At 37.3% G+C, this 20,216-nt stretch overlaps 1 protein-coding gene across 1 annotated transcript in view; it reads right to left on the minus strand.

Annotated features, from left to right (window-relative positions):
- Window positions 1-20,216, minus strand: part of COL24A1 (collagen type XXIV alpha 1 chain) — a 307,987-nt gene that overhangs the window by 130,801 nt on the left and 156,970 nt on the right. The window contains exons 24-26 of the mRNA XM_024565351.4: window positions 3,820-3,873; window positions 1,276-1,329; window positions 274-327 (exon numbers count right to left, since the gene is read on the minus strand). Of these exons, the coding sequence (XP_024421119.2) occupies window positions 274-327; window positions 1,276-1,329; window positions 3,820-3,873 (162 nt within the window). The remainder of the gene's footprint in view (window positions 1-273; window positions 328-1,275; window positions 1,330-3,819; window positions 3,874-20,216) is intronic.

Consider the following 20,216-nt stretch of genomic DNA (forward strand, 5'->3'; position numbering starts at 1 on the left):
TTTTGTTTTTGTTTTTTAGTTTTAGGCAGCAGAATTGAGACTGGTTGTACTCTTACAAGTGAACAGTAAATAATATAACAAGCAGAGGTGAGGAAGTTCAAGATACCACTATGTATTCTGAGTGTTTTGCATTGATTGTGGAGAAAAGCAGCCTCTACCAGTTTACACATTACTTATTTTGCATAAAAACAAAAAATATATAGCATAACCAAAATGATAGGTTTAAATTTAAACAGACATTCTAGAAAGGGATATAAAGTCTTCTGTACTTACAGGTAAGCCCAGTGGACCTATGGGTCCTGGAACCCCAGGAGGACCTGGATATCCCTAAAATTTGAATAAAAATATAAAAGACATAAGCTCTCCATCATAACTAATTGTTTTAATTAAAGAAACACCAGTAAACTATAAATAATAATAAAAAGTGATGGTTTGATAAGATTTTTCTCTCTTATCTATGATGTAAGAGGCCCCAGGAAATGTCCCACAGATAGACAATAGAAGTAAAAAAAATAATTACATAAAAGCTCTGTATCCTGTTATTAGAAAGTCTTTGCCTACACAAGAAATTGACTAGGCAGAGTCACACATGATACCCTGTTGAGAAAAGAAGAGTAATTTATCTTCGGAAGTTTGTTCATAGTTTATGAGATCATGTCATTTTCAGGGGCCACAGAACCCCATAGTTAACTAATGTGAACATGTATAAACATTCTAGCCGTCCAGTTTTCAGAAGACGCACACCCTCTATGGTACTAACATGGATCAGGGAATGTCTTAGGAGGCAATAGTTCCTAAAGTTGATAGTCTATGGGCATTTAAATTTCCTAGCCGAAGCAACTGCAGATAGCTAAACAAACAAAAAATAAAAACAAAACAAACAAAAAAACCCCAACCTTAAACTGCTTTTCTGATAACATAGAAGTCAAAATTAAAGCATAACTGAGGTAGAATAAATCTGTAGGCAGCGCTGTGTGCCACTAGATCCACCACGACGTATTTGCTGAAAGCAAGGATTCTTTTATCGCTAATAATCATTTGTTCTAGTTCCTGTCACGTTACAAACATCTGACCAGGGCACGTGATTTGCAAGCTTTTTAGTGTCATGGAGCCTTCTGGAAGGTAAACCATTTAAAGGAGAAGAAAATTCTAATGGTAATTTACTATAAAATAGAATTTTTCACTTAAATTTCATTCAAGACAATTTCACCTCTGGAATGTCTCAACTTTGTAATGTTCTTTGGAAGCATATCTTTCAAATCACTGAACTCTTACCATAGCGCCCTTTTCCCCCTGGGGACCTACTGGGCCTGGACTTCCACGCTCTCCCTTTTAAAACAAAGAAAGAAGAGAAACATTAAGGAAGGTTAATTAGTCATAATTGAATTAAGCCTAGACAGAAAAACTGTCCATCAGAATTATAACTTACATGTACTTGTTATTCTAATTTACATTTTTTATCATTTTATTTTATTTTGAGCCATGAAATATTATATTTTTTAAATTTAAAATTTTGCATTTTTATCCTAAAGTTGTTAGATTTCAATATAACAAAAATGCTCTTAAGATATTTTTCAATGGATAAAATACTAAAAGTCTTATTAAAATTAAGAAAATATAACTAGGATTTAAAATTGAGTATGTATCACATGTTAAAGTTTTATAAGTAGAAATGCTTACAATTTAGCTACATATAAAATATAAGGATAGTAAAAGTATCAAAGCATGCTATGAAAATTAACTAAAATATAACTACTCAACAAAATGTTATTCACAGAAATAATTTTGGATGATCATGATAACCAAAAATATCCCTAGCAGATTAAAAGGACTAAAATGATTCACTTTAAAATTCTTAGGATTGTCAAAATGTTAGTGTAGAAGATTTGACCTAATACAGAAGTAACTAAATCAGAGTGAAAAATTATAAAATTATCTAAATTGTATGAACTGAGCTCATCTTTTATTTGTCATATTGTTAATTTAAAAATCAATAAATTTACATTAAGCACTTTTATTTATTTTTTAAAGATTTTATTTATTTTTAGAGAGAGGGGAAGGGAGGGAGAAAGAGGGGGAGAGAAACATCGATGTTCAAGGTAAATATCAAATGGTTGCCTCTCACAAATGTCCCAACCAGCGACTGAACCTGCAACCCAGGCATGTGCCCTGATTGGGAATCGAACCAGCAATCTTTTGCTTTGTGGGATGACACCCAGCCAACTGAGCCACACCAGTCAGGGCTTATTAAGCACTTTTAATGCACTAAGTGAAAGGAGAGATACAACAGAAATTTGACTTAAAGTCTGCCCTTAAGTAATTGGAGGTATGACATTAACAAAGGTAAATCAACAACAAGACAATTAAAATTTAAGTTGTGTGGTACTTATTCTAAATTTAGTAAGAGAAAAAATTAAGAAGGATCAGGGAAATCTGGGAAGACTTTATGGAAGAGGTGTGAACTTATTTGAGTCCTACAGTTAGGCTTTAAAGAGATAGAGGGGAGAGGATTCTCTAACCTAAGAAAACAGTAAGAACAGGAACAGAAACAAGTATATAATACATGAGATGGAGGGGAGGGAAAGGTTTATATTGGAGAATATTAGAGAATTTGTTGAATAAACTGATTAGACCAAAATTATGTAGTATTTTGACAGACAAGTGGAGAAGTTCATAGGGTCAACGACAGGGAGCCAGTGCAGGTTTTTCAAAATGTTTCATCAGGACCCATCAACATTAGTCTTCCGCTTACAGTATGAAGAATGTGGAGGAATAACAGCAAAGGGTAGAGCGAACATGATAGAGAGTACATTTAAGATAAATTGCTAAGGGTATGTCTGAGGGGGTGGCTTTGGACTATCAGAGAGGATGAATTGTAAAGAAAACTCTCTGAGACTTACTGAAAGATTAGGCATAGAGGAAGCAGGAGAAGAGAAAATCAAGATGGGTTCACTCTATTCTGGAAGACTGGGGGAGTAAAGGCAGGTATAAGACACACTAATTGAAATAAAATAATTGGGAAGAAACCAGTTTGAGTGTGGGAAAATGATTAATATTACACATGTTGAGTTAGACTTAACATTTTCAGAAGAAAATAACTAGGATATTATCTAATTTAGTTCTAGTCCTGGTTCTACTTAATTATTCACAAAGGTAGTCTTGTGTAGTAATTGTACTAGGACAATCATGCCTACAATTTATACTCAGCAAGTCGGGTTTCAATCAAAGATCCAGTGGTTTATTACCTACTAGTCAATTATAAGAATCCTTTAAAAAATAATAATGCCCTTGTTGATTTCAAGTAAAAAATTACTCTTATTTAAAAAAAAGTTCTCCTAAAATTTGAAACTCAATATGTAAAAGCCACTCCTGAAGTAATGAGTTCTAAGTAATCTTTAAGTGAATGACCATTTCCATCACCATAGCCAAAAATGACCATAAGTAACTGCATACTGGCTTCTGAGTGGAAATAAGATTGTGACCGAGACTTCAATCTGGTAATGATATCTTATTTTCTGTTCCAAAACCGCTCCCTTTAGGGGGCTTGCTCTCAAAAAGTAGATTTAAATATTTTCTAGTCATAAACCTAGACCATCAGTCTCAACTCTTCAGCCACATCAATACAATCCAAATGTACTCTGTGCTTCAAAAATTAGAAGCATATATGCTATTAGCTATATTTCAATATATTTAAGAGATTCAGTATAATGAGTTTGAAATTATGGGTGATTTCTACTTAACATAAAATATCATATGAATACCTATTCTTGAGTATAGCTTCAAAGTCTCACTACTCAACAAAATAATGAAAGAAATTACCTTTTCACCAATGCTTCCAACCATCCCAACTTCTCCAGGTAAACCAACAGGTCCCTTTTAGGAAAAACATATAACAGAAAATATACACATGTTACATTGCTGGCACAACATCCTGGTTTTAAATCATCTGTAATCATGCTTCATTCTAACTAATCCTAAATGTTATCTTTGAGTAAAATCCCTTTAGTGTAGGTCCAGCCTATGACTTCACATCAGAATTGATTAACCTAGTCAGCCAATTAACAAACATATATGAATGGCCAGTATGTGACAGGCCCAGTGCTGAAAGGCACGGAGTTTCAAATTCAAACACAGTCCCTGTCCTTTTGGAATTTATCATCTAGTAGATGTTATTAAGACTGCAGTATGCACGGCTCTCTTTTTAAACTGAGGTATAATTGACATATAACATCAAATCGGTTTCAGGTATACAACATAATAATTCAATATTTGTATACATTGTGAAATTATCACAACAATAAATCTAGTTACCATCCATCACCAAAGTTATATAATTTTTTTCTTGTGGTGAGAACTTTTAAGATTTACCCTATCAGCTACTTCTAACTATACAACACAATATTGTTGACTATTGTCACCGTGTTATATATAACATCCCCATAACATTTATTTTATGATGAGAAGTTTGTACCTCTTGACCCCCTTTCACCTAATTCAGTCTGCCCCTAACTGGGCCTTTCCTTCTGGCAACCGCCAACCTGTATCTGAGTTTGATTTTGGTTTGTTTTCTTAGAACCCACACATATGTGAAATTATACAGTATTGCTCTTTTCTTTGTATGATTTATTTCACTTAGCACAATACCCTCAAGGTCCGCCCATGTTTCAGCAGATGGCAAGATTTAATCCTTTTTCATGGATAAATAGTATTCCATTGTGTGTGTGTGTGTGTGTGTGTGTGCGCATGTGCATGATACCATCTTTTTTTTTTTTTTTTTTTTTTTTTTTGAGGAAAATGAGACCTAGTATAGGAGACCGTTCTGCGTGGTGAGGGCCCAGCTCCCACTCAGAAAGGCCAGTGGGGAGCGAGGTCCAGCACACAGGACCCATGCCCTTGGATAGGTTCTCCCGTGGGGAATCAGGCCCTCATTGCACCTAGGCCGCTTTGAGACTTGCTTTTTGCTAAAACTCCTCACCCTGAATTGAGGCAGCAAACCTTTACTGCATATCTTTAAAGTAACCTCCTAAAATCTATGTTAAACCTTCCAAGGACCACTGTAACCAGCTTAACCACTTTTCCCTTTACATTTGCAAATATCCTTCCTTTTTTTATGTAATTAGGAACACCCTCTCCTTTGTTGTCTGTAACGCCTAAAGCTAAACTATGCATAGTAAATGAGGGTCATCCTCAATGTAAGTGCTGCCCAGAAAAGCAATAAAAGCCTGTCAAGGCAAGGGTCGGGATGCTCTCCTCTTTTTTAAAAATTTTTATTGTTATTCAATTACAGTTGTGTGCCTTTTCTCTCCATCCCTCCACCCCACCCCAGCTGAACCCACCTCCCTCCCCCACCTCCACCCTCCCCCTTGATTTTGTCCATGTGTCCTTTATAGTAGTTCCTGTAAAACCCTCTCCTCACTGTCCCCTCCCCACTCCCCCCTGGCTATTGTTAGATTGTTCTTAACTTCAATGTCTCTGGTTATATTTTGTTTGCTTTTTTCTTTTGTTGACTATGTTCCAGTTAAAGGTGAGATCATATGGTATTTGTCCCTCACCACCTGGCTTATTTCACTTAGCATAATGCTCTCCAGTTCCATCCATGCTGTCACAAAGGGTAGGAGCTCCTTCTTTCTCTCTGCTGCATAGAATTCCATTGTGTAAATGTACCATAGTTTTTGGATCCACTCATTTGCTGATGGACACTTAGGTTGCCTCCAGTACTTGGCTATTGTAAATTGTGCTGCTATGAACATTGGGGTGCATAGGTTCTTTTGGATTGGTGTTTCAGGGTTCTTAGGGTATAATCCCAGCAGCAGAATTGCTGGGTCAAAGGGCAGTTCCATTTTTAGTTTTCTGAGGAAATTCCGTGCTGTTTTCCACAGTGGCCTCATCAGTCTGCATTCCCACCAACAGTGCACTAGGGTTCCCTTTTCTCTGCATCCTCTCCAACATTTATTTGTTGATTTGTTTATGTTGGCCACTCTGACTGGTGTGAGATGGTACCTCATTGTGGTTTTAATTTGCATCTCTCTGATGGCTAGTGATGCTGAGCAGCATGATAGCATCTTTATCCGTTCATCCATTAGTGACATTTGGGTTTTTCATATCTTGGTGATTGCAAATAATGCTTCAGTGAACAAACGGGTGCATAGAGAGGTGAGCAAAAGTAGGTTTTACCTACTTTTTGGTGAGTACCTGAAAGAGTGCATTCTTGTATCATTTATTTGTATTAAAACTGTAAGTCTACTTTTGTCCACCCCTGTGTATTTTCTCAAATTAGTGTTTTTGTTTCCTTTGGATAAATACCCAGAAGTGGAATTGCTGGATCATATGGTAGTTCTGTTTTTGATCTTTTGAAGAATCTCCATATTATTTTCCATAGTGGCTGTACCAGTTTATGAGGTCTGTCAGGAAAAGTCCATCCATTGTTAATATAACAAGAATGGTTTGTGTGACACCTATGTAACCTGGCAGCCAATTAGAGTGGGCTGGAATGCACCTGTGTGAACAATGACAACTTCACTATACTAGTCAGTGGAGGTGGTAGATGCCATTGAGTGAGCATGTGTACTGTGTGGTTGTTTCATTCAAAATGGCTCAGCAAGTAGAGCAATGAATCCGCATCAAATTTTGTGTTAAGCTTGAACATGCCTCTGTGGAAACATGCATGAATGATTTGAATGATTCAGAAGGCCACAGCTGTGGGCAACTGGTGATTGGCAGCTTCATCACAACAATGTGCCTGCTCATGTATCACATCTCATGCAGAGATTTTTTTGGTGAAACATCAAATCACACAGGTGACTCAGAGCCCCTACAGCCCAGATTTGGCAACCTGTGACATCTGGCTTTTCCCAAAACTAAAATCACCTTTGAAAGGGAAGATATTTCAGACTGTCAATGAGATTCAGGAAAATACAACAGGGCAGCTAATATTGAGAGAACTGTGTGAGGTCACAAGGAGCCTACTTTGAAGGGAATGGAGGTGTCATTGTCCTATGTACAATGTTTCTTGTATCTTCTCCAATAAATGTCTGTATTTTTCACATTACATGGCTGAATACCTTCTGGACAGACCTTGTACATTCCTACCAATAGTGTATGAGGATTCCCCTTTCTCCACATTCTTACCAATACTTTTTCTTTTTTTCATAATAGTCATTCTAACTGGTGTGAAGTGATATTTCATTTTATTTTTTAAAAGATTTTATTTATTTTATTTTTAGACAGAGGGGAAGGGAGGGAGAAGGAAAGGGAGAGAAACATCAATGTGTGGTTGTCTCTTGTGTGTCCCTAACTGAGGACCTTGCCCACAACCCAGGCATTTCCCTGACTGGGAATTGAACCAGTAAACCTGTGGTTCACAGGCCAGCACTCAATCCACTGAGACACACCGGGGCTGATCTTTCATTTTACTTTTGATTTGCATTTGTTTGATGATTAATGATGTTGAGTATCTTTTTACATGCCCATTGGCCATCTGTGTGTCTTGTTTGGAAAAATGACTATTCAGATCCTCTACCCAATTTTAAAAATTAGATTGTCTGTTTTTTTGCTACTCAGTTGTATGAGTTCTTTATCTATTTTAGATATTAATCCCTTATAAGATATATGACTTGCAAATATTTTCTTCCATTCAGAGGCTTTCTTTTCATTTTGTTGATGGTTTCTTTTACAGAGGATTTTTAGTTGATGTAGTCACAACTGTATATTTATGCTTTTGTTGCCTTTGCTTTTGGAGTCCTGTCCAAACAATCATTGCTAAGACCAATGTCAAAGAGCTTACTGCCCATGTTTTTTTTTCTAGGAGCTTTATAGTTTTAGGTCTTACATTCAAGTGTCTAATCCATGCTGAATTAATTTTTCTGTATGGCATAAGATATTGATCTAGTTTCCGACTTTTGCATGTGGCTGTCCAGTTTTCTTAGTACCATCTTTTGAAGAGACTGTCCTTTCCCCATTGCATATTCTTGTCCCCTTTGTCACAAATTAATTGACCATTAATATGTGGGATTATCCCTAGGTTCTCTCTATTCTGTTCCATTGGTCTGTGCTTCTGCTTTTATGCCAATGCCATGTTATTTATTTACTCTAGCTTTGTAGTAACATTTGAAATCAGGAAGTGTAATGCCTCTAGCTTTGCTCTTGTTTCTCAAGATTGCTTTTGGCTATTTGGGGTCCTTTGCAGTTCCGTATAAATTTTAGAATTGTTTATTCTCTTCCTGTGAAAAATGCCATTGGAATTTAATAGGGATTGCATTGAATCTGTAGGTTGCCTGGGTAATATAGACAATTTAACAATAATAATTCTTAGAATGCATAAATTTGGAATATAGTTCCATCTATTTGTGTTTTCTTCAATTCTTTTTCACTAATGTCTTATAGTTTTCACTTCCCTGGTTAAATTTATTCCTAGGTATTTCATTATTTTCTATGTAATTAGAAATGGAATGTTTTTTAATTTCTCTGTACGAAAGTTAATTTTTACTGTAAAATTTTTTATATATTGATTTTATATCCTGCAACTTTACTGAAGCAGTTGATCAGTTGTGACAGTTTTTTGGTTGGATCTTTAGGATTGTCTATATATAAAATTATATCATCTGCAAATAGAGAGAGTATTACTTCTTTCTTTTCAACTTGGATACCTTCTATTTCTTTTCTTGCCTAACTAAATGGGTGAGAATGGGCATCCTTGTCTTCTTCCTTATTTAGAGGAAAGATTTTCAGCTTTTCACCCATTTATGATGTTAGTATGATGTTTTCTGTATTATTATATTGAAGTATGATCATTTTATACTCAATTTTGGGGGGGATTTTAAAAAAAATCACAAATGTTAAGTTTTGTCAAATGTTTTTGTCTGCATCTATTAAGATAACCATATGATTTTTATCTTTCATTTTGTTAATGTGGTGTATCACGGTGATTGATTTGCAGATGTTGAATCATCCTTGCATCCCTAGAATGAATCTCAATTGATCATGGTGGATGATCCTCTTAATGTATTGTTGAATTCAGTTTCCTAATATCTTGTTGAGGATTTTTGCATCTATATTCATCATAGATATTGGCCTGTAATTTTTTTTCTTGTCATGTCCTTATCTAGTTTTAGTATCAGGGAAATGATGGCTTCATAAAATGAGTTTGGAAGAGTTCTCTTCACTTCAATTTTTCAGAAGGGATTGAAAAAGATTAATATTAAATCTTCTTTAAATGTTCAGTAGAATTCACCAGTGAAGCCATCTGGAAGCCATCTGGTCCTAGACTTTTGTTTGTTTGGAGGGATTTTTTTTTTTTCTAGAGAGAGGGGAAGGGAGGGTGAAAGAGAGGGAGGGAAACATTGATGTAAGAAAGAGACATTGACTGGCTGCCTTCCATAAGCACCCAGACCCAGGACCAAACCTACAACCCAGGCATGTACCCTGACTGGAAATCGAACCAGTGACATTTCAGTTTGCAGGATGACACCCAACCAACTGAGCCACTCTAATGGGGGCTGTTTGTTGGGGAGTTTTTGATTACTTATTCAATCTCCTTACTAATAATTTTTCTATTCAGGTTTTCTATTTCTTCGTGATTTAGTCTTCAAAGATTGTATGCTTCTAGGAATTTATCCATTTTTTCTAGGTTGTACAAAATGTTGGTCCATAATTTCTTCAGTCTCATATGATCCTTTGTATTTCTGTGTTATTAGTATCATTTGTAACTTCTGCTTTATTTGATTCTATATATTTGAGCCCTGTCTTTTTTTCTTAATGAGTTTAAGTAAAAGTTTGTCAATTTTTTTTATCCTTTGGAAGAACCACCTCTTGGTTTCATTGATATTTTCTATTGTTTTTGTAGTCTCTATTTCATTTCTGCTCTGATCTTTATTTTTTCATTTCTTCTACTCACTTTTGGCTTCATTTGTTCTTTATCTACTTTCCCTATGTGTAAAGTTATAACATTTATTTGAGATATTTCGTATTTCTTGTGATAGGCCTATATCACTGTGAACTTGCCTCTTAGAACTGCTTTTGCTGCATTAGATATTCATACGCTGTATTTCCATTTCATTTGTCGTAGGGTATTTTTTTATTTCTCCATTGACCCATTGGTTGTTCAGCAGCATGTTGTTGAATTTCCACATAATTGTATTCTTCCAGTTTTCTTTTTTGTAATTGACTTCTAGTTTCATATAATTGTGGTTGTAAAGATGCTTAATATGATATCAATCCTAAATTTATTGAGACTTGTTTTGTGGCTTAACAATCATCTATCCTGAGGAGTGTTCTATGTGTACTTGAGACAAATGTGCATTCTGCAGTTTTGAATGATGTTTTGAAATGTTCTATATTTATCTATTAATTTCATCTGGTTTAATGTGTTGAGGCTGATGTTTCTGTATTGATTTTCTGTCTGGGTAACCTTATCCATTGATGCAAGTGGGGTACTTAAGTCACCTACTATTATTATATTACTGTCAATTTCTCCTTTAGGTCAGTCCAAATTTGCTTTGCATATTTTGGTGATCCTATGTTGCATGCATAAATATTTATAAGTGTTATATCTTCTTCTTGGATTGGACCCTTTATCATCATGTAATTCCCATCTTTGTCTTTTATTACAATCTTTGTTTTAAAGTCTATTTTGTCTGATATAAGTGTAGTTACATCAACTTTCTTTTGGTTTCAATGTGCACAAAACATATTTTGTCATCCCTTCACTTTCATTCTGTGTGTCTCCTAACATCTGAAATGAGTATCTTATATGCATGTAGATGGGTCTTGTTTTTTAATCCATTCAGCCACTTTATGTCTTTTGATTGGTGAATTTAGTCAACTTACATTTAAATAACTATTGATAAGTATGTACTTATTGGCATTTTTCTGACAGTTTTGTAGTTTCTCTCTGTTCTTCTCTTGCTCTCTTCCTGTGGTTTGATGACTTTATTTAGTATTATGCTTACATTCCTTTCTCACTATCTTTTTTGTATCTACTTTAGCTTTTTGTTTTGTGGTTACCATGAGTGTTACACAGGACAGCATTTATGTATATAAAATAGTCTATTGAAGATGATAGCAAATTAAGTTTGAATTCATTCTAAAACTCTATTTGTACTCCTTCACCATATTTTATGTTTTTGATGTAATATTTTACTTCTTTTTACTTGGTGTATCCCTTAACTAATTATTATTGTTATATACATTTTTATTACTTTTGTCTTTAAACCTTTAAACTAGTGTTATGGTTAATCCACTCCCTTTACTATATATGTCATTTACCAGTGAGATTTTTACTTTCATATGTTTTCCTGTGACTACTAAATACCCTTCCTATGAAGAAAAAAAGGGCAGTTCCAGATGGTGGCATAAGAATACACAGAACTCACCTTTTCCCATGGACATACCAATTTCCTCTGAAAAAGACCTAAAAACTGGCTGAACAGCACCTCCACAACAAAGGATCAACAGACCACATCAAGATGGGTAGGAAGGGGAGAGATGTAGTTTTGCAAAAAATGCACAATCAAGAAGGATCTCACAAATACAGAGCTTCTAAGGAGTGAATTCATGCCCCTCATTAAACACTCCAGCCCTTACGACCTGCACCAGACAGGTGAGCCCATGAAATGCCTGGATTTAAAAACAATGGGCAGGGGGGAGTGGGGAGGGGACAGTGAGGAGAGGGGATTACAGGAACTACTTTAAGGGACACGTGGACCAAATGGGGGGGAGGGGGGAGATGGGGGAGGGAGGTGGGTTCAGCTGGGGTGGGGTGGAGGGATGGGGAGAAAAGGCACACAACTGTAATTGAATAACAATAAAAAATTAAAAATAAAAACCAATGGGGCTTGTGTCCAGGAGACCCAAAGGGCTTTAGAGAACTGAGATTCTGCTCTTGAAGTGCTCTTATGCAGACTCTCTAGCCCCAGGAGCCAGGAAAAAAGCAGCAGTTTGCAAAGCACCTAGATTATATGTGAAGGAGATTCATCTGCTAATTACAAAGCATCTCTGGAGGGACAGGAGCCTGTTGGCACTCTTTCTAGAGACAGAGGAACTGGCAGGCACCATCGTTTGCTTTCCTTCTCCCTTGCTAGCACTGGTAAATGAGTGCAGACACCATACTCTCCCACTATCCTGCCAAAGGCACTTTCATCCTCCCTCATTAAAACCAGCAGGTGTCCCTGGGCCCTGTGCTCTTCCACTGTCTTGATAAAGCTGGCTGGCATTCCCCAGCCCTGTGCCCTCCTGTAGCCTCACTAAAATCAGAGGAACACCCTTACTTTGCTGTCTCCTGCTGCCCTGCTAAAGCTGGTAGGCATGTACACTCCACATGGGCCCTTGATTGCCTGGCTCTGGTGGCTGTGGGGGAGGGTTGCATTTCTGGGCCCCATGGGACTTAAACAACCAGAGAGAGACAATTCTTTACAGTCTATCACCCCCCAAGCACTGCAAAGTCTGCAGATGGAAACACACCCACTTGTCCTGTAGCCTCTGCATAGGGGCAGGTTTCAAATTTGCCACATATCTAGAGGTCACAGAGCTGGTCTTAGGGAACATGTGACAGGGGACACCACCTTTGCACTCTTGCTTGGCCTTGCTACAGCTCACTGGTACCTCCCAGAAAGGAAGCTTACATGCTCATTTGGAGCCCCAATTTTTGCAAATGTTGCCTAGGGGTTACCTACAGATCACCTGATCTGGAGGCCAGCAGGGTTTACCTTTGTGGTTCCATGGCATTGTATATTTGTGCATACTTTCAAGGCTGCTCTCTGAGAGTCTGGCTTCTAATCAACCTGAAACTATGTGCTGACTGATATTCCTCCCTTTTGAACACTAGAGGGTCTTGGCACACCCTCAAAAACTGGGAGCTATCAAGAATAAATCAGGGTGCTGAGATAATCACAAAGGTTCGAGAGACAACCAAAAGTTAAGGCAAGGTTGAACAATAAATTTATCTCTTACACATGGCTACTCCTTTAAGACTGGAGTAGTAGCTATTTAGCCTACTAACACAGAAAGTGAAGCAAAATGAAGAAACACAGGAATATGTTCAAATGAAAGAACAAGATAAAACTCTAGAAAGAAAACTTGATGTAATGGAGATAAGTAATTTACCTGATAAGAGTTTAAAGTAATGGTCATAAACTTGGGAGAAGTATAGATAAACACAGTGAGCACTTCAACAAAGAGGTATAAAATATAAGAAAGTACCAAACAGAAGCCACAGAGCTGCCATAACAAGCATTGAACCAACTTCTGGTTTAGGTTATAAAACAAGGTGTTCAATAAATGTAAAATAATGGAAAGAAAAAAATTCAACACGTATTTATCTGTCAATTTACTAGACCCTAGATATAAAGATGAGTACATATACAAAGGAGTTCATAATCCAGTAAGTTAGGTAAGGTAAATTCATATTTTCTGTAAGTTATATAGTGCAATATATGTGGTTGAAGACACAAGGAAGGGCTTTACAGAGAAGACTTACTGTTGACAAGATGAAATTGTGAGAGCATATACAAAATGGAGGGAATGCTTTGAACAGAAGGTGGGAGGTAGCAATGAAAAAATATTAAGCGAACTTAAAACAAATCCAGATTGTTTGAGATACAGGATATGTATAAGAAATAGAGCAGGATAAATATATTGGTGATGTACTAATAAGGGTTTTAAAGGTCAAGTGAGAAATTTCTGTTTGTGGTATTTACAGAAGAACTTGTGCACATAGAAGAATTGTCGGTTTGAGTAAAGGAGGAATGACAGCACTGTGTTTACTGAGCGGAACTGAGAAAACAGAACATGGGTGTGCAGTCAGAAGCTACTGTTATTAGTCCAGGTTAAGTGTAATGACTCTTATGACAATGGTATTATAATTAAATAAACAGTTCAAGGGAGAGGCCAGAGTTAAATAAAAGATGATAAGTTAGCTATGGGACGGTTGGGGTTCTTATCTTGAAATATTGCTTCATGAATCTCTAGAAAAATTGTAATGATACAGTAGATACAGCAATAATAGAAGAGGAACAGGGATCTTAATGAATTGTAATGAAGATTCTTTGGAGGCAAAATAAAGAAGAGAACAGAAAACAGAAGAGTCAGAAAGAGAATGAAGAATGTTCGAAGAAAGTTAAGGGAGAAAAACTTTTCAAGTAGAGAGAAATCAGTGTTATATGGGTAGGGTCGGGAAGGATCAGAATTGAGATAAAGTCATAGAATTTGGCAAATACAAGGGTGGTGCTGACCTCTAAGAACAATTTCAGTAGGTTTTATGTGTTTGGATATGAGTTTTCCAAAGGGTTAAGAGAATATGTGTGAAGAGAAAGTAAGAAATATTGTGCAGATTATTCTTTTAAGAAGTTTGGAATGAAGGGAAAGGGATTAGTCAAAGAACATGTAGAATGACCCATGGACGTGGACAATAGGGTGGGAATTGACCATGGGAGGGGGGTGGGAGGGGCGGAGGAGGGCAAAGGGGGACTCATTGGGACAACTATAATGGAATAGCAATTAAAAAATGATAAAAAAAATTTTAAAAAGAAGAAATTTGGCACCCAACAAAAGGAGAGACAATCACTGCTTGAGGACGTAGTTTGCAAAATGATTCTATTCAAAATTTCATTTTTGTTCTGTCTGGCAGATTAAAAAATTCACGTATGACAGAAAAAATATTCTTCTAAACAGAAGGAAATTATATTCAAAACCTACTTTTTTACTCTGTTTCAAAGGCTATATTTTTAACATGGTTAATATTTTGGCCTAATCTGTCTTGGCTGGTTGACAACACAGTTGTATCAGAGAGAAGATACTGGCATGTTTTGTCGGCTCCCAAAGGCTACATCTTAGCCATGTACAGGGAATGCTTTGTGAATTGTAGGACTCACAGTGGGATACGTGCTGGGCAAAGTTGCCCTATAACCTGCTCTTCCTTATTAGCAGAAGCACTGTTTAAAAGGACAGACTATGGTGCTGTGACTTGTACTAATCTTTATCCTTGAAACCTCAAGTGCCACATATGCAAATGAGAGTCAAGGACTAAATACTACATGTTCATTTTTTAAAAATCCTCACCCCAAAACACTCTTAAAATTCCTTTTAGAGAGAGACAGAAAAACATCGATGCAAGAGAGAAGCATCAATTGGCTGCTTCTGCATGTGCCCAGACCAGGGATTGGTGCCTGGGCCAGGTATCATAGGAGTCTGGACCAGGGGTTGCTCGTGCCTGCACTAGGACCAGGGATTGAACCCATAGCCTAGGTATATGTCCTGACCAGAAATCAGACCTGCAACCCTTAGGTTGAAGGATGAAGCTCCAACCAACTGAGCCACACCGACCAGGGCTATATGTTCAATTTTTAAAAAAGATTTTATTTAGTTAGTTTTAAAGAGAGGGAAAAGGAGGGAGAGAGGGGAAAAAAAACATTGATATGTGAGAGAAACACTGAAGAGTTGCCTCTCACACTCCCTCAACTGGGGACCTGGCCCAAAACCCAGGCATGTGCCCTGACAGGGAATTAAACTAGCAACCTTTCAGTCCACAGGCCAGTGCTCAATCCACTGAGCTACACCAGCCAGGTCATACATGTTCAATTTTAGAGTGCTCAAATGCAAACTGTGTGTATGCAAATGATCATCATTTATTCATATTTTTGATCTATAGACCTTCTAAATAAAAATATGAATGACATTTTTATTATGTTACTTCCTATTCATTCTTCTTCATTTCAAAGCAAAGGTTGAAATCTTTGATATTAACGTATTAGTTACCTATTGCTGTAGAACAAAAATCCACCAAAAGTTAGTGGCTTAAAACAATAAATATTGCCCTGGCTTGTGTGACTGAGTTGGTTGGAGTATTGTCCCATGAACCAAAAGGTCCCGGGTTCGATTCCCAGTCAGGGCACATGCCTAGGCTATAGATTCTGTCCTCAGTCAGGGTGCATACAAGAGGCAACTAATCGATATTTCTCTCTCACATCTATTTTTCTCCCTCTCTCTCTTTCCCTCTCTCTCTAAAATCAATAAGCATGTCCTTGAGCGAGGATTAAAAAAATAAATGATGTTTATCTCACAGTTTATGGGAGTCAGGAATTTGAGAACAGCTTAGATGAGTAATTCTGGCTCAGATTCTCCTGAGGTTGTAATCGAGGTTTGGTATGGGCTGCAGTCATCTGAAAGCCTGAATGAGGCTAGAGAATACATTTCCAAGAAGGCTGTTGGCTGGAGGCCTCAGATCCTTACCATGTAGGCCTCCACAGAACCTGACTACATGGCAGCTGGGTCTTAAAGATTTTGTTAGCTGAAGCAGAAATTCGAAAGGCCAAAAGACTTAGCATAAGAAAATACTTGTTACAGGTCAGCTTTAGCTCAAGTGGTTCATGGAAGACACTAGAAAAGACTTGTCAGAATTGAGAATTTTTTGTAAAAATCAGTAAAAACTCTAAAATACTCTAGCTCTATTTTAAAGGTAGTCACATCCTACTTAATCATGAAAAACTAATGTAAAATCAGAATATTCCTAGTTAATACTAAAATGTTTTAAATATTTTTTATATTAAATTCTTAGACTTGATAATTATCTTGTTGTGTCTTAACGGTGGTTTAGAACTTCTCTATACTGTTTCAAATTTTCTTTCAATATGAAAATGACTGCATTCATAGGATAAAGAATCTCAGCCCCCAAAGCTCTTCAATTTCATTTGAAAATACAATATACAAGGCTAATTCCCTAGGATTAGATCTGTGTCATCTTATAAACATATTAACATCAATGTGTGCATTAGTGTTATTGTGTTCACTCTGTTTAAAAGAATTTTGGAATTATCTTACCATAGTAAAGATAGTGTTAGTTTCTACTATAGGAAATTTCTGATATTTGACCATTTTCATCGTAAAAATAATCATTTTACATGCTTCGATCTAGTAGAAACTTTTGAGGGTAGGAGAAACAAGATGAGTTGGACTTGAGAAAAGTGACAGTTCAAGCACTACGTGGGAAAATCTAATCCCACATCTATTATTCGTTTCTCTACCTCAACTTCTTGTATCTTCACACTTTGGTCCAAGAATATGATGATACAGACTGTTTTCAGTCTAGACAAATAAAATGGGAGATGTAGAAAAATGGAAAGAAAATGTATATAATCTATCTGGGTAAGAGAGGATTCCTTTTAAGATATGATGAATGTGAGGTATCTATAGAACATTCTAGTAGAATTAGTTGCTGTACATATGAATATGCAGGTCTAGAGCTTAGGAAAGATATTTATGAATCATCAGCAAATGGATGGTAGTTAAAGACCTAGAGATTAGATGATTCACCAAAGAGAGTATACAGCCTAAGGAAAAGGACAAGAACAAAAATACTTAGAGAACAGGATGAAAAAAAGAAGTTGGTAATACATAGAAAGAAAGTGTACTGTCAAAAAGAGAATATTGTTAATTTTCTTTAGGCTTTTTCATTTGAACAGAATTTTTTGACTTGACAAGAATGAATGAACCATTTGTGTTGATTTGTGATACATCATTATTTCTGAATGGCTAACCAACAGATCACTTTATTCCTATTTTCAAATATAATCCGTAAACTAAGAATACATTCCTTTGACTCCGTGACTTGCTGTAAGCTATTTTAGCTCATTGTGCCTCATCCTTCACCACGTAGGAAGATGCGACTTTAAGCTCTTTAGTCTGCATGCTCTGTAAAGCAAGGATGATGTGTTATATGATACCACATCCCTATGTCTAGCATTCTCCCTTGAATAGAAGGTGTGTTGCATGACTGAGCAAACAAATTAGAGCAGTAGTGATGAAAACAGAGATGAGCTGCCCACATTACCCTTTAAGAACGTTCTTCCTGCCCCTGCAAACAGCTCTTTCAAAGTTTAGGCTTCAGTAGAGAGGTGTACACCCAAAGACTAATTATGATGAAGGTAAAGAGGCCTGGCTACTTTTGCCTAGTGTGGGACTACTCTGATGGGTCCCATGTGCCCCATAACTCCCTAAAGTGTTGTTAAGGCTCATCTTCTCTAGTTGAAGGGCAGAGAAAGCTGAGCAAAAACTCAGGATTTTATAGTCAGAACGACCAGATAGGTTAAATTCCTAACCAAAACAAGCCTGCCTGCCAAGGTCAGGATGCTGGTTGAGAAACAAATGGACCCCGACACTTGTGATGGGGAATCCGGACAGAGGTCCCTACAGATTTTGAACCACTAAATTCTTTGAGCTCTAAGAGCTTATAGAAGTGTCCCACCCTTCCTTATTATGTGCTAATGCTCTCCCCTCGTTTGACCTCTCCCCTCTGAGAAAACATGCCCCATTTAGGATTTGTCCATAGCTCCTTTTTAGGTAATTGCACCAATAACCAGGGGTAAGACATAGAATATTCCACCTGGGAACTTGCTGTGAGTGGTTCAGGAAGAGTAGTCTAATTCCCAAAGGAATGAAAGATCTAGCTAATGTGTGCTGGTAGGAGCCAGAAGAGTATATATTGGACCTGATTCTACAGGCCATAACATTATATAAGAATATAAGTGTAACTTAAAATTAGATGTAGAAGAGTTTATTAATCTGGGAGTGTTTTTATAAGATATGGGATTTAACACCCTGACAAGGACTTCAAGATGCTGTGCAATGCCCACAGTAGGTCCACGCTGTGAGGTAAGCAGCTTTGTCCTTGGGTCATAGAGCCAGCACATCCTATGGTATTAGACACATCAGCGGTGGGAAAGGGAGCCAGGTAGAGCTTCTGCTAACCAAGCCTTTATAGGAAGAACACACACAAGCTCTTTAGATTCTGGAGGAAGGCCATGCCATCTATGGCAGGGAATTAGGTGTTCTGACCAACAAACTCTAATGTGCTACCAGGGTCTGGTAGAGACTGCCAATGGGAGAGCACCTAAGAATGGGACACCAAATGACCATGTATCTGGATCTAACAAAATCTGAATTGTATTAGACAAGGTCAGGCAGCTGCAGTGCAATCTGGGGTGAACTATAAGCAGGACAGAGGTACAGGCAAACTGAATGAATAATTACTACAGATCCCTAACCAGGACATTTTCAACTGGCACCTTTAGCTGCTTGGGGGATCCCTTATGACCAGCTAATGGAGAAGAAGGAAGCCCAAACTTAGTTTGTAGACTGATAGGCTTAGTGCTAAGGACAAATGTGTGTCACCTCAAAATTTATATGCAGAAGCTCTAATGTGATGGCATTCGAAAGTGGGGCCTTTGAGAGGAAAGTAGGTCATGAAAGTGGAGCTCCCATGATGGCATTCGTGTCTGTTTAACGAAGAGGGACAGAAATAGTCTTTTTATTCTGCACCATGTTAGGGTACAGTGAGAGGAAGCCATTTGCAAATCAGGAAGAAGGCCCTTACAGGATACAGGCTGTGTCACCATACCTTGATCTTGGACCTTTCCGACTTCAGAAGTGTGAGAAGTAAATGTTTATTATTGAAGTCACCCAGTCTGTGGCACTTCACTATAGCAGCCTGAACTGATTAAGACCCATACATAATATGCAGGTATGAATCAAAAATAGATGGCGGCTGACTATAACTCCATTCAGGAGTGCCTTAAAAGACAGTGGCATTATCTTGGAATATATTGAATGTATGTGTCTCTGTCTCTTTAGGGCTGAAAAATGTATGAATTCAACTGTCTTACAACAGATCTGCTGATTAATTTTATTATGAAATATGAAAAAAGTGTCAAGGAGACAGCTTTCTAATAGATAGAGTTTCTGCCAGTGCTTCATTCAGATCGTCTACTTTGTGGGAAGAAGTGCCTTGAGGTTAGAATATGTTCAGATTAATGGGTATTTGTGAGTGATCCAGATGGTTGGTTAGGCCCATAAAAGGAAGAATATTATAAGACTGGGGATCAGATTTGAGAAAGGTACATATGTAAAGATCTTTGTATCAAATGTTAATGCCTATCAGAACCAAACCATAATGGGAGAGTACTCAGAAGGAGACAGAATGACTTAGAAAGTTGATACTAGCAAGTCTTGGTCATCAGTCCCCTCAGTGCTAGACGATAGGCATATGAATGAAAGGGACAAGGTAGGAGAGATGGAAGGTATCCATGGGTTCCCATACACCAAGGCTAAATTGACTACTGCTGCCACTGAATATCCAACCTGTCAACAATAGAGGGCCGCACTGAGCCCGTCACATGCTGCCATTCTTCAGAAGACCAACCAGCTGTTTCAGGGCAAGTTCACTGTGGAAG

Source organism: Desmodus rotundus, chromosome 3 (genome assembly GCF_022682495.2).
Source record: "Desmodus rotundus isolate HL8 chromosome 3, HLdesRot8A.1, whole genome shotgun sequence".
Classification (NCBI taxonomy): Eukaryota; Metazoa; Chordata; class Mammalia; order Chiroptera; family Phyllostomidae; genus Desmodus; species Desmodus rotundus.